Source organism: Heloderma suspectum, chromosome 4, assembly GCF_057233095.1.
Source record: "Heloderma suspectum isolate Gila_16-S chromosome 4, 16-S_ref, whole genome shotgun sequence".
NCBI lineage: Eukaryota > Metazoa > Chordata > Lepidosauria > Squamata > Helodermatidae > Heloderma > Heloderma suspectum.
This window is the reverse complement of record NC_139461.1, coordinates 157651026-157663622: the sequence shown is the minus strand read 5'-3', so window position 1 is coordinate 157663622 and position 12597 is coordinate 157651026. Positions and strand designations below refer to the sequence as shown.

General features: G+C 45.7%; 1 protein-coding gene across 6 annotated transcripts in view; it reads right to left on the bottom strand.

Annotated features, from left to right (window-relative positions):
* LOC146347555 (protocadherin alpha-C2-like) overlaps positions 1–12597 on the bottom strand; it is a 202114-nt gene that overhangs the window by 82193 nt on the left and 107324 nt on the right. For all 6 annotated transcript variants that reach the window (XR_014790333.1, XM_084850919.1, XM_084850918.1 and 3 more), the window contains exons 2-3: positions 11759–11817; positions 10035–10123 (exon numbers count right to left, since the gene is read on the bottom strand). Coding sequence is in view for 5 of the 6 variants with exons in the window: in XM_084850919.1 (XP_084707045.1) it covers positions 10035–10123; positions 11759–11817 (148 nt within the window). In the remaining variant the exon portion in view is untranslated. The remainder of the gene's footprint in view (positions 1–10034; positions 10124–11758; positions 11818–12597) is intronic.

Here is a 12597-nt window from a genome sequence, read left to right as displayed (position 1 = left end):
TCCGTTGTGCATTAAAAACGCTGTTGTTCAGGCAGGCATTTGGGGTGGGTTAGGGTATTTTAGAAAATGTTTTTATTGTAGAATTTTATTTTTTTAAACTGTTTTTATTGTATGTTCTACATCGCCCAGAGTGGCTGGGTGACCAGCCAGATGGGCGATTAATAAATTTAATAATAAAATAAAAATAAAATGATCCAGCAATAGGAAGGGCTGTAGCTCAGTGGTAGAGCACAAGCTTGGCATGCAGAAGGTCCCGGGTTCAATCCCCAGCATCTCCAGGTAGAGCTAGGAATGAATCCTGCCTGAAACCCTGGAGAACCACTGCTGTCAGTCAGTATCAACAGTAGTGGCCTAGATGGACCCAGGGTCTGACTCAATATAGGGCAGCTTCCTATGTTCCTATGAACAGAAAGCTTTAATAAAAACAGGAATTTGGGGGTTGTTTTTAAGTGGAGGAGAGATAAATGCAGGTTACTTACCTGTATCTGTAGTTCTTCGAGTGCTCATCTGTGCATTTACACGCATACATGGGCTCTGCACCTGTGCTGAGTCCAGTCAGGAAGCTTCCATAGCTGAGGAACATTTTGGCAGGAACCCTTCCCCCACCGTCCACTGCGCATGTCCCAGAGGGTTCCCGCCCATTGCCTCAGTTCCTTGAGACTGCCTAATGTGGCCTCAGATCCGAGGGAAATCAATCACACCTTGGTACCAACATTGAATGTGACACTGACACCGAAGTGGGGATGGTGGGAGGGTTGTGTGAATGCACAGATGACCACTTGAAGAACTAGTTATAGGTAAGCAACCTGCATTTCTTCTTCATGGTCTCTGTGCATCACACATATGAGAGATTAACAAGCTCGCTTGCTGGAGGAGGGTAGGTGTCTTAGAATAGAATCATAGAATAGTAGGGTTGGAAGGGGCCTACAAGGCCATCGAGTCCAACCCCCTGCTCAATGCAGGAATCCAAGTCAGAGCATCCCTGACAAATGGCTGTCCAGCCTCGTCTTAAAGGCCTCCAGTGTGGGAGAGCCCACCACCTCCCCAGGTAATTGGTTCCATTGCCGTATTGCTCTGACACTCAGGAAGTTTTTCCTGATGTTCAGCCGGAATCTGGCTTCCTGTAACTTGAGCCCATTATTCCGTGTCCTGCACTCTGGGATGATCAAGAAGAGATCCTGGCCTTCTTCTCTGTGACAACCTTTCAAGTACTTGAAGAGTGCTATCATATCTCCCCTCAGTCTTCTCTTCTCAAGGCTAAACATGCCCAGTTCTTTCAGTCTCTCTTCATAGGGCTTTGTTTCCAGTCCCCTGATCATCTTTGTTGCCCTCCTTTGAACCCTCTCCAGCTTGTCTGCATCCTTCTTAAAGTGTGGTGCCCAGAACTGGACACAGTACTCCAGATGAGGCCTAACCAGTGCTGAGTAGAGGGGAACTAGTACTTCCCGGGATTTGGAAGCGATGCTTCTATTAATGCAGCCCAAAATAGCATTTGCCTTTTTTGCAGCCACATCACATTGTTGGCTCATATTCAGCTTGTGATCGACGACAATTCCAAGATCCTTCTCGCTCGTAGTGTGGTTGAGCCACGTATCCCCCATCTTGTAACTGTGCATTTGGTTTCTTTTTCCTAGGTGCAGAACTTGGCATTTGTCCCTATTAAATGCCATTCTGTTGTTTTCTGCCCAGCACTCCAGTCTATCAAGATCACTTTGAATTTTGTTTCTGTCTTCCAAAGTATTAGCTATCCCTCCCAATTTTGTGTCATCTGCAAATTTGATCAGCATTCCCTGCACCTCCTCCTCCAAGTCATTAATAAAAATGTTGAAGAGCACTGGGCCCAGGACTGAGCCCTGCGGTACCCCGCTCGTTACCTCTCCCCAGCTTGAGAAGGTCCCATTGATAAGCACTCTTTGAGTCCGATTCTGTAGCCAACTGTGGATCCACATGATCGTTGTTTCATCTAGCCCACTTCGAGCAAGTTTGCTCATCAGGATATCATGGGGCACTTTGTCGAAAGCTTTGCTGAAGTCGAGGTATATGATGTCTACAGCATTCCCACGGTCTACAAGGGAGGTGACTTGATCAAAAAATGAGATCAGATTTGTCTGGCAGGACTTGTTTTTGACAAATCCATGTTGGCTTCGAGTAATCACGGCATTGTTGTCAAGGTGCTTCCAGATGGATTGCTTTATGATCTGCTCCAGAATTTTCCCAGGGATTGATGTCAGACTGACTGGTCTGTAGTTCCCAGGTTCCTCCTTTTTACCCTTTTTGAAGATAGGGACAACGTTAGCCCTCCTCCAGTCATCTGGCACTTCCCCGGTCCTCCATGATTTCTCAAAGAGAATAGACAGCGGTTCTGAGAGTTCTTCTGCCAGTTCCTTTATTACTCTAGGATGCAGTTCATCTGGCCCTGGAGATTTGAACTCATTCAAAGTAATGAGGTTTAGGCCAAAACTGATGACAGGACGGCTCGCCGAAAAGCACAGTCTGAACATGCTTGAATGTCGAGTTTGTAATGCTTCACAAAAGTCAACGGTTTTGACCATGTCACTGCCCTGTACAAGTCCAACAATGGTAACCTCTGATGAGAGCTGTAGACATGGCCACTGCGCAAGTGGAGTGCACACCAAGGGGATGAGGGTGTTCCAACCCCAACAAATCATAGGCCAATCCAATGGTCTGCACAATCCAGGAGGCAAGTCACTGGAAGGAGGCAGGAGAGCCCCACTTATGACCACCGTAACAAACGAAAAGGCATTGCGTGGTATAGAACGATGCCATCCTGGATTTGTAGAAAGCTAATGCCCTCCTGACACCGAGAGTGTGCAACTTTCTCTCCAGGTCAGAGGAGGGGTCTGGGAAGAAGGTCGGTAGCGATATGGACTGGTTAACGTGGAAGTCAGAGACTACTTTTGGGAGAAAGGCAACATCCGGCCTAAGATCAACTTTGTCTTTATGAAAAATCATGTATGGATAGTCTACCCTCAAGGCACAAAGTCCACTAACATGTCTAGAGGACGTGATAGCCTCTACAAAGGCAACTTTCCATGAGAGCAGGCAAAGGTCTGTCGTGGCCAGAGGTTCAAAAGGCTTTGAAAGGAGAACATGCAAGACCACTGAAAGACTCCATTGAAGGACCAAAGTTTGAACTGGGGGGGGGGGGCAAGTTCTTCAGAACTCACAGGAACTGGCGAGTGGTAGGGTGAGTAAAATGGGAAAAACCTTGAACTGGCCCTCTATAACAAGAAAGAGCTGCCAGATAAACTCGTAAAGATGAGAGTTTCAATCCTTTTTGAAACAAAATATGTAGAAAAAAAGAACATTCTCCAAAGGGGTGTGAAGAGGATCAAAAGCATAAAGACTGGCGAAGGACTGGAAAGAGGACCATTTCGCGGCGTAGGAACAATGAGTAGCTGGCTTCCTCACTGCATCAAGGATTGCCTGAACTCTGGGCTGAACCCAAGAAGGAGAGATCAGTGCTGGATCCTCCAGGCTATGAGGCACAATGTGTGGAGATCCAGGTGGTGAATCCTGCCTCAGTCCCAAGCGATTAGGTCCGGATCCTAAGGTGGAAGAATCATCTCGTGAGACGGAGTAAAGTTGGAAACCATGGTTGTCTCGGCCACAAAGGAGCAATGAGAATGCAGTCCATCCTGTCATGCTCTATGTTCTGCAGCACCTTGGAGAGGAGCGGAAATGGTGGGAAGAGGTAAAAAAGTTCTCCCCACCACCAAATTTGGAATGCATTGCCTAGGGAGGATCGACTGACCCCCACTCTCATACAGAAGTGGGGGCATACAGCATTCGCTGGAGTGGCGAACAGATCTGTTGTTGGAGTGCCCCAATGCTGAAGAGGAGATGTAGAATAGAAGCTGACATCTGCCACTCGTGAGGAGACTGGTACCGTCGGCTTAGAGTGTCTGCTAAGACATTGTCCTTTCTGGCAACATGAAGAGCACTCAAGACAATGCCCCGCTGAATTGTCCATTGAAAAATGCTCAATGTGAGGTTAATGAGTGATGAAAAAAGCATCCCGCCCTGCTTCTGGATGTGCCAGAAGACTGACGTATTGTCTGTCAAGATTTGAACGTGTCTGCCTTGAAGGTAAGGCTCAAAAGCACGCATTGCTTTCCACATTGCAAGGAACTCCAAAAGATTTATGTGATATTCCTTTTTTTTTTTTTTTTTGAAGACCATAAACCCTGTGTCCGCAATGGACTGCAGTGAGCTCCCCATCCGGAAAGCGAGGCATTCGTTGTCAAGATTAATGTAGGTGGCTGCTGGACAAAAGGCATGCCCCGATCCAAGTTGTAAGGCTATATCCATCAGAGGAGGGACGTTAGCACCTCAGTCAGGATGGAAAGGCAATAGCATCGAGCATCTAGGCTGGAGTCATAGTTTCAGAGTAACCAATTTTGTAGTGGTCGCATCTGAAGTCTTGCCCACCTGACAACAGAGACCATAGCGGCCATGTGGCCCAAGAGATCTTGAATGGAGCAGGCAGTGACCGAACGACAGGTAAAGACAGTCTCCACGAGAGCAATTAATTGCATTTGTCGGCTGCGAGGGAGCTCATACAACTGTGGAATCCAGTAGAGCTCCTATAAACTGGAGAAGTTGAGCTGGCTCCAAAGTTGACTTTTCTCTGTTAACATAGAGACCCAATGCACCCAGAAGGTTCAGAACAATCCCGATGGCACGGCAAAGATCCCTCCTTGAATCCGAGACCAGGAGCCAGTCATCGAGATAAGGATAAATTTCAATGCCTTGCAGCCTCAGGTACGCGCACATGACCACCATGCATTTGGTAAAAACTCTCGGGGCGGTCACCAGGCTGAATGGCAGGACCCGAAACTGGAACACGTCGGTACCAATGACGAAGTGCAGGTATCGACGGTGGGCATCCGCAATTGCTTTGTGGAAGTAGGCATCCTTCAGGTCCACGGCAGCAAACCAGACATTCTTCTGAAGAAGAGAGAGGATCATAGCCAAAGTGATCATTCTGATCCTTCTGGGTTTGATAAACTTGTTCAAATTCCTTAAATCCATGATGGGGCGAAGGCCTCCATCCCGTTTCGGTACGGTGAAGTACTGGGAGAAGAAGCTGTTTTCCTGATAGAATGGAAGGACTCTCTGAATAGCTCCCTTTTGGAGCAAGGTGGACGTCTCCAGAAGAAGGGCCTGTGCTGGTGGTGTGATGCAAACAGCGTGTGAACTTCTATCATATAACCCTGAGCAATTATTACTGAGCAATCTTCTCCCTTCTTTATCAACAGGAGATGCATGAGACTTCTGCGATCGACCCTGTGCCGACTCCACAATGATGGAATCGCGGTGTGGATGTAAATACAGGAACGTTGCGTTCTTCTCCTGCACCCTATAAAGGGATTCAAGGTGTCTGGATGTTGGAGACATGGAGGAAGGAGACTTCCAAGACTGGTGGACAGCCTGTACAAGAGTCGGGAGAAAAGGCACCGCTACCGGTTTCGACGAGTCGGTGTGGACAGCATCAAAACAAGGTCCTGAATATGCTCCTCTAGGTGCTGTATGTTGACTCCCAAGGAATGCACCATTCTGCTGACCTGCTCAGTGAAATAAAAAATATCTTCAGAGGGGGATGCCCCATCATGGGAGCCCACTATATCATCTGGAGATGGAAGGGAAGGTGGAACAGAGGAATATGGCGAAGAATCCGATTGGTAGTCATCTGTGGAGTCATGGTGCGAAGTTGCTTGTGGAGCCCAGTCTGTTGATGGAATTGGTGGTAGGACTGAGGTCAGGGCCAAGAGCGCCAGTTTAGATGACCATTTGGCTCCTCAGCAGTGAAGCGGAACGAGGTGGCACAGGCGGAGGTACTAGGAACTCAACCCTGTCAGAAGGCTGGGGAAGAGGTTGATATTGAGGAGAACATGGAGCAGCATATCTGCAGCACTCCAAAAAGTATCCTTGATCACAAACAGCACGCCATTCATCAAAATTGTTAGACCCTTGTGGAGGGTAAGACCATTCAGAGCATCTGTCCCAGTCACCTTGGGGGGACCTCGATCTGTCTCTGTGATGACAGTCAAAACAACAGTCCTGATAAGGAGAGAGATACAGTCCCGAGTGGAACCAATGCTCTCGATCCCGAGGAGAGGATGGTAGACGGCAACGCAGGGCCTCCTGCCTCAATGGTGAGTGACGGCCTCCAGATGGAGAGAACTATCGATCCCAAGGGACTGGTAGCAGAGGGGAAAATTCCTGGATTTCGCCGTCAGACACGGTTGACACTGGCTCGGGGACTGGACCGGCAGGTGCCGGAGAGAGTACAAGGATTGGCGAGTCCAGCAACGGAGGGAGTGCTGGGATCGACGACTTCGAAGAGATGTTCTCAACCTTCTTTTTCTTATGTTGTTTCAGGCTACTTGATCCCAAGTTCGGAATCTTTGCCTTTCTCGTGATTTACCTCATGACCAAGAGTGCTAAGGAGCACCCCAGAGTCGGAGGGTCAGTCTGTTTGACTGAGGTAGCCAGATGAGGAGACTTTGGCTTAGAGGAAAACATAGTCACCTCATGTTTGCCACTTGTGGAGGACCCAGCAGCGGTTTTTGGGTCAGTACCCAACAACACTCTCCTCCACAGCTCTGCCTTCAGTCTGTCTGCTCTGTTCTTTTGTGCTTGCTTAGTAAAGGACTGGCAGAGAGCAGGAGTCAGGGAGGTGCCCTTCTCCCAGGCAAAAAAGACAGAGAGAGTGCGGGTCAGTGGGGGGCAACATACTCCCACACCTGACACCCTTTTGAAAGGGTGCCTTTGCAGCCATAAGACGGCACTGCAGCCACGGACAAAGAAAAGATGACGAAGGATCTTTTTTTCTTTTTTGAAGGAAGACAACAACGAGGAGGACAATGAAGAAGAAAAGGGATGAACAAGAAGACACAAAAAACAGTATGAAGAACCTCAGCACTTCTCTTTCTGCACAGAGGAAGCTCCAAAAGGACTAACTACTATGGTGGTCAAAAGACAAATGAGGGAATGGGCGGGAACTCCCTGGGCCATGCGCAGTGGACGATGGGGGAAGGATTCCCACCAAAATGTTCCTCAGCTATGGAAGCTTCCTGACTGGACTCAGTGCAGGCACAGAGCCCATATGTGTGATGCACACAGAGACCATGAAGACGAAATACTGCTCATTTATACAATCCTATGTATACCATCAGAAGCCCCATTATGTTTAATGAGGCTTACCCACAGGAAAGTGTGCATAGGATTCCAGCACAAGTTACTTTTGCAGGGAAGTTTGCACCCTGATATTCTGCATGTTTACTCAGACATAAGTCCTGAGTTGTGAGCAACTGGTACTGCAGGCTTAATACAGTGCCTACCCCATTCCAGTCTAATGAATTGACTACCCTTTCAGCTCAGTCCTATGCATGTTTTGTCATGTGTGTGTGTGTGAGTTTGCATGAACTCTAGCTTAAGTGGTGAGGGAAAGGCACTTAGTACATGCTCAGAGTTTCTCCATAACCTAGCCCTAGTTTTGAAAACAAACTCATTGGCTGAATCCTGGTGAAATGTTGGCACAAATGAAATTATGGGGAGGAAGATACAGTGAGAGCTTGTGCATAACAAGGAGGAGGCAGAGAGGAGTTGCACAAAACAAGACCTCTGTTTTTATGAAGAGCTGCTGGAGGATGGTAGGATGAGGAGGGATGGTTGCATGGAGGGGAATAGAATTGGTAGGGGGAGAATGTAAGTGCTCAGTGGTGAAATAAAACATCCTGCACATGCTCAGAGGCACTCCATATTTAAGAACATAAGAAGAGCCGTGCTGCATCAGACCGAGATCCATCTAGTCCAGCATTCTGTTCACACAGTGGCCAACCAGATGTCAACAGAAAACCCACAAGCAGGACATGAGTGCAATAGCACCTTCCCACTCACGTTCCCCTACTACTCACATTGGTGAAATGTAAATAAATTCCAGTAATTCTAAATTTGCATGCATGTATATCCTCCAGGAACTTTGCAGATTTCTTGCCTGCGGGATACCTCTACTGACCTGTGAATTTTCAAATAAATTTGCCCAAAAACTATTGGGGGGGGTGAAAGGAAGGGAAAGCAAATCACTTCCTCCCACAAATGGGAAAACTGCCCTTCCACATGAACTGCTGCACCTATCATTCTGAAATTTTGCTGGTTTCTTACTTAGGGACACCTCTAGGCTGTCTGTAATTCTCAGAATAATGGCCCACAAGAAACATACGGCGATAAGTACGTCCTCTTTTGGAAACATCAAAATGTCAAGGCTACTCTTGCACAAAAACCCCTGTGGCTGTCATTCTGAAATTTGGCAGACATGATCCCCTCTGATGGGGCAATGAATCCTGAAATTTTTATCCAATTCGTCCAAGGAATTAAAATGTTACTGGCAGTTCCCTTTAAAAGAAAATCAAAATATAAACCCTGCACCCATTTTTCTGACATTGGGCAGTGTGTACTCCCCTTCTAGGGGGCTACTATGCCTGAAATTATCATCCAGTTCTGACCAAGAGAAAAAAGTTACACTTTTTGTATTATGGGCCTGTGCTATCCAATGCTTAACTGAAACCAACTGTATATTCCATTGGTAACACTACACCTTCTTGTTCTTAAAGCTCTTCTGAGAAGTAGGAGAAGATGCACAAGCATGGGATTCTGGATGGGGCTGCACTCCCCCCGAAGGAGCAGGTCTGTCATCTGGGGGTGCTCCTGGATCCATCTTTGTCACCGGAGGCCCAGGTGGTCCGGAGTGCCCATTACCAACGCCGGTTGGTACGCCAACTATGCCCGTACCTGGATAGGGATAGCCTGGCCACGGTGATCCATGCACTGGTAACCTCACAATTAGACTACTGCAATGTGCTCTATGCGGGGCTACTCATGTGCGTGGTTTGGCAGCTGCAGCTAGTGCAGAATACAGCAGCTAGGGTGCTCACTGGGACACCTGGCTGTGCTCACATAACACCTGTGTTGAAAGAACTGCCCTGTCTGCCTATTAGCTACTGAGCCATGTACAAGGTTATGCTATTATCATATAAAACCCTGAACAACTTGGGATCAAGATACCTAGCAGACAACATTCCCCATATTCATCCAGGTGACAGCTAAGATCATCAGTGGAGGCTTTGCTGGTCATTCCAAAATGAAAGGAATGTCACCATGAAGGGCCCCAATGGTGGGCATTCTATCAAGCAGCACCCACCCCCTGGAAAACCATCCCCTGTGCAGCTCAGGAAGCAGAACATGTGGCATCTTTCAAGCACCTCCTAAAAACACCTTTTCACCCAGGCTTTCCCTGGGTTGTAACTGCTGTTGGGTTTTACTTTGGTTTTACATGCAGCTTTTAAACTTTTAAAGTCTTATATTAGGTTTTATCATGTTGTGTTTTATGGTTTTAATTGTTGTGAAAAGCCCAGAGAGCCTTGGTGGTTGGGCAGTAGATAAATGTAATAAATAAATAAAATAATAAAATAATAAATAACTAAGTACTTACCCAAGCTTATAAAATAAACAGGGGGAAATAACTGACATTCTACACTAATTACTTTGTGCTCTTTTGTAATACAGGTATTTTTCTGGTTGACTGGAATTTTTCATGAGCAACTGGGGGAGGGTGGGAAAAGGGGAGTTCTGTCTAGTTTTTTTCTGTATTGTCTGTTATGAAAAATTAATAAAACAGTAAGTTTCCAACAAATAACAAAGAATTTTTTTCAAACCAAAATTCCTGTCCAGAATATTCCCACATTCTCTTCTTATCAGGAGTGCTGGAAGTCAGCCCACAAAGTGGTAACCACCTGGTCCCCAGCTGTTCCGTTGGTGTGTTTATTTATTCCTATTCAAGACAGTCTTTGAGAGAGAGCGTGTCCAGGTTTCAGACATGAAGCGGAAAGGCAACTATGAATAATCACGCAGGGACTGTGGTTCAAACAAAGACCAAGAGCACCACCATGCAGAAAGATACCTACTTCCCATTATCCCTCCCATATAAAATGGCACACTCATTCCCTAACCTGTTGTTGCACTGGATACTGTCGGCCACTGCTGCTCGGGTCCTCCGGGTCCTCCCCGCAAGCCTCCTGCCTCCTCCATGTGTACAGCGCTAAACACATTTACACAGCAATTAGATTATACCATTCTCAGCAAAACAGCATGGCTGCTTCTTCTATTACTAGCATCTCCCTTTCTGATGGTGTATCTCCAAAATGCATACAGTCACAGTTGCTCATAATTTGCGTAAATGGTGCTACCTGTTCTATTGCAATTTGCTAGCTGCAAAAATATTGTTGAGGCCTCTAATGTTTTAGTACTGGAAAATTGACAATAACGGGCCTTCATTTCATATTTCATATCTGCATTCCACAAGAGCTCCGGCTATTGGATGGTATAGAAATGAAGTGAAATAAATAAATAAATTCAGGGAATACATTCAAACATCATGTTGCACAAATGTTGCCTTTACAGAATGGCTTGTTTCCATTAATGAGATGTGACATGTCTAACATAGCTGGGAAATCACTAAATCCCAGTAGTGTTTATGCCTTACTGATGAAATAAATAATAAAACACTGTCCTGTCAGTTCCAGGCATCCTTCAGTGTGCTACCATTAATCAAACTCTTACAGCAAGTATTCTGCTATAATTTACAGTGCCCAACTGTGGTTGCACCATATGCCTTTGGTGAGCAGAAAGAGAGAACAGCAGGAAGCATTCCACAGACTCTTTCTGACACATCATATAGTGAGCATTCTGCCATGAGACCAGCAAATTTAGTTGCCACACATTATTATGATGTAAAGTTGTAAACTCAAGTGACAATGGCAAAAGGACAATGTTGCTTTGTTTACTGTATGGAAAACTGGCATCCAAAACCCCCAAGTCAATTAATAGCTTGTACTGCTGGCAATGGTCAATTTCCAAGCCATTTCCGCTTAAACAGAGATTATTTTTGGTGCAATCATTTTTCATTGCTAATGGCTATATTGTGAAATAGGTCTTAATCCAAAGTAGGTGCCAAATGCCATTTTTGGTACCTGATTCCTGTCTAGCTGGCCTCTGGAAATGTCCTAACAATTACTATTCCCAGGGTGCCATACAAAACTGAATGTTGAGTTTGAAAGTGGGAGACCTGCAGAATGAATGTTCTTGTACAGCTGTGAAACTCATTCTTTGTGGCTTTGGACAGGTCATTCTCCTCTGCCTTACCTACCTCTCTTGGCTACTGGAAAGATAAATGATGTAACAGGTACAATGTAGTTTGTGCACTGAACAGAAACATCTAATGGTCATAATTATAATAAACTGAGAAAAGGATTTGTAGAGATAAATATTTGTAGAAATTATTGTTGATGATGAGAATGATCTTTAACGGGGTACAACAGTTCAATAATTATAATAATTGGTCATTACTCATAAATGCATAAGAAGCTGGGATGTAACCTGAATGCACAAAGAATATATTAATATGATGTAAACAGCTATTAAAACAAGCCTGGGAAAGGTCTGAAAGCTGCAGTGAACAAAGAGCAGAGCTCGGGTGCTTTCCTCACAGCAGGCTATGGGCTCAAGACATCCCAAGCTGCAGGGGCTCAGTGATGCTTTTCTTGCTCAACTCACATTCATGCCAGTGAAGCATGGGCAGAATACTGTCTTGGTGGATTGTGCCCTATGCAACCTAAAGCAACCAAATTGCAAAAGGACAGTTTCCTTCTCCAGAGGAGAGTATAGTAGTACGTACCCTTGCATTCCAGCTCTCAAAGATGCAGAATAGCGCCAGTCAGGATTGGGTGGTTTTGGCTGCAAAACAAAAAAGGCAAAGAGTTAAGCACATTAATTTGTGCTTAAACATTTTTAAAAGTCTATGAATTCTAACCTAGGATCCCATCCAAAGTTTGTCCACATTTTCGTAAAATTTCTTGCCAGATATACTCTTTTTTTTTTAATGCAGTGAAAGCTGCCAGTCCCTCACCCTACACATAATATAGGAACTCTTTTTATATAATTACAGTTGAATCACTGTAGATGTAACTAGGAGTTTGTAAAAGCAGATTTTAAGTTTAACTGGGAAGGAAGGAAAGAAATAAAGACCGCTGTGTGATTATTTATTCAGAAACTACTTTAGAGTATCCCCTACATACAAGTTGTTCTTTATACTGCACTTTGCTTGTATAGGCCATCCCTAATACCAGGGCCTGTCCTGTGCACTTACCTTCCTGGTCCTTAGCTCTTAAATGAGTACCTCCCAGAATGCTAACCTTGCTTCACTGCCCGTAATGAAAACAATAGCTGTTTGGACAAATATTCTACAAATAGTCTATAACTCTTCTTAACTTTCCTACTGTCCCAGCCACCTTTTCCATTTTTATCAAGGTAGTTCTTATCACTTTAAACGCCACGGGTAGTATCCTAGAGGGGCTGTGTGCATGTGGCCAGCCCCGCCAGGCCCCACTCTGCGTGCACACAGCCCTGCCAGCCCAGGTCCGCACACAGCCCCTACCACATGCAAGTACTGACCTGAGCTAAAGTGCACGTTTCCAGATGGGGCAGGTCGCACCCCTTCCATGAACGCACGTTTTC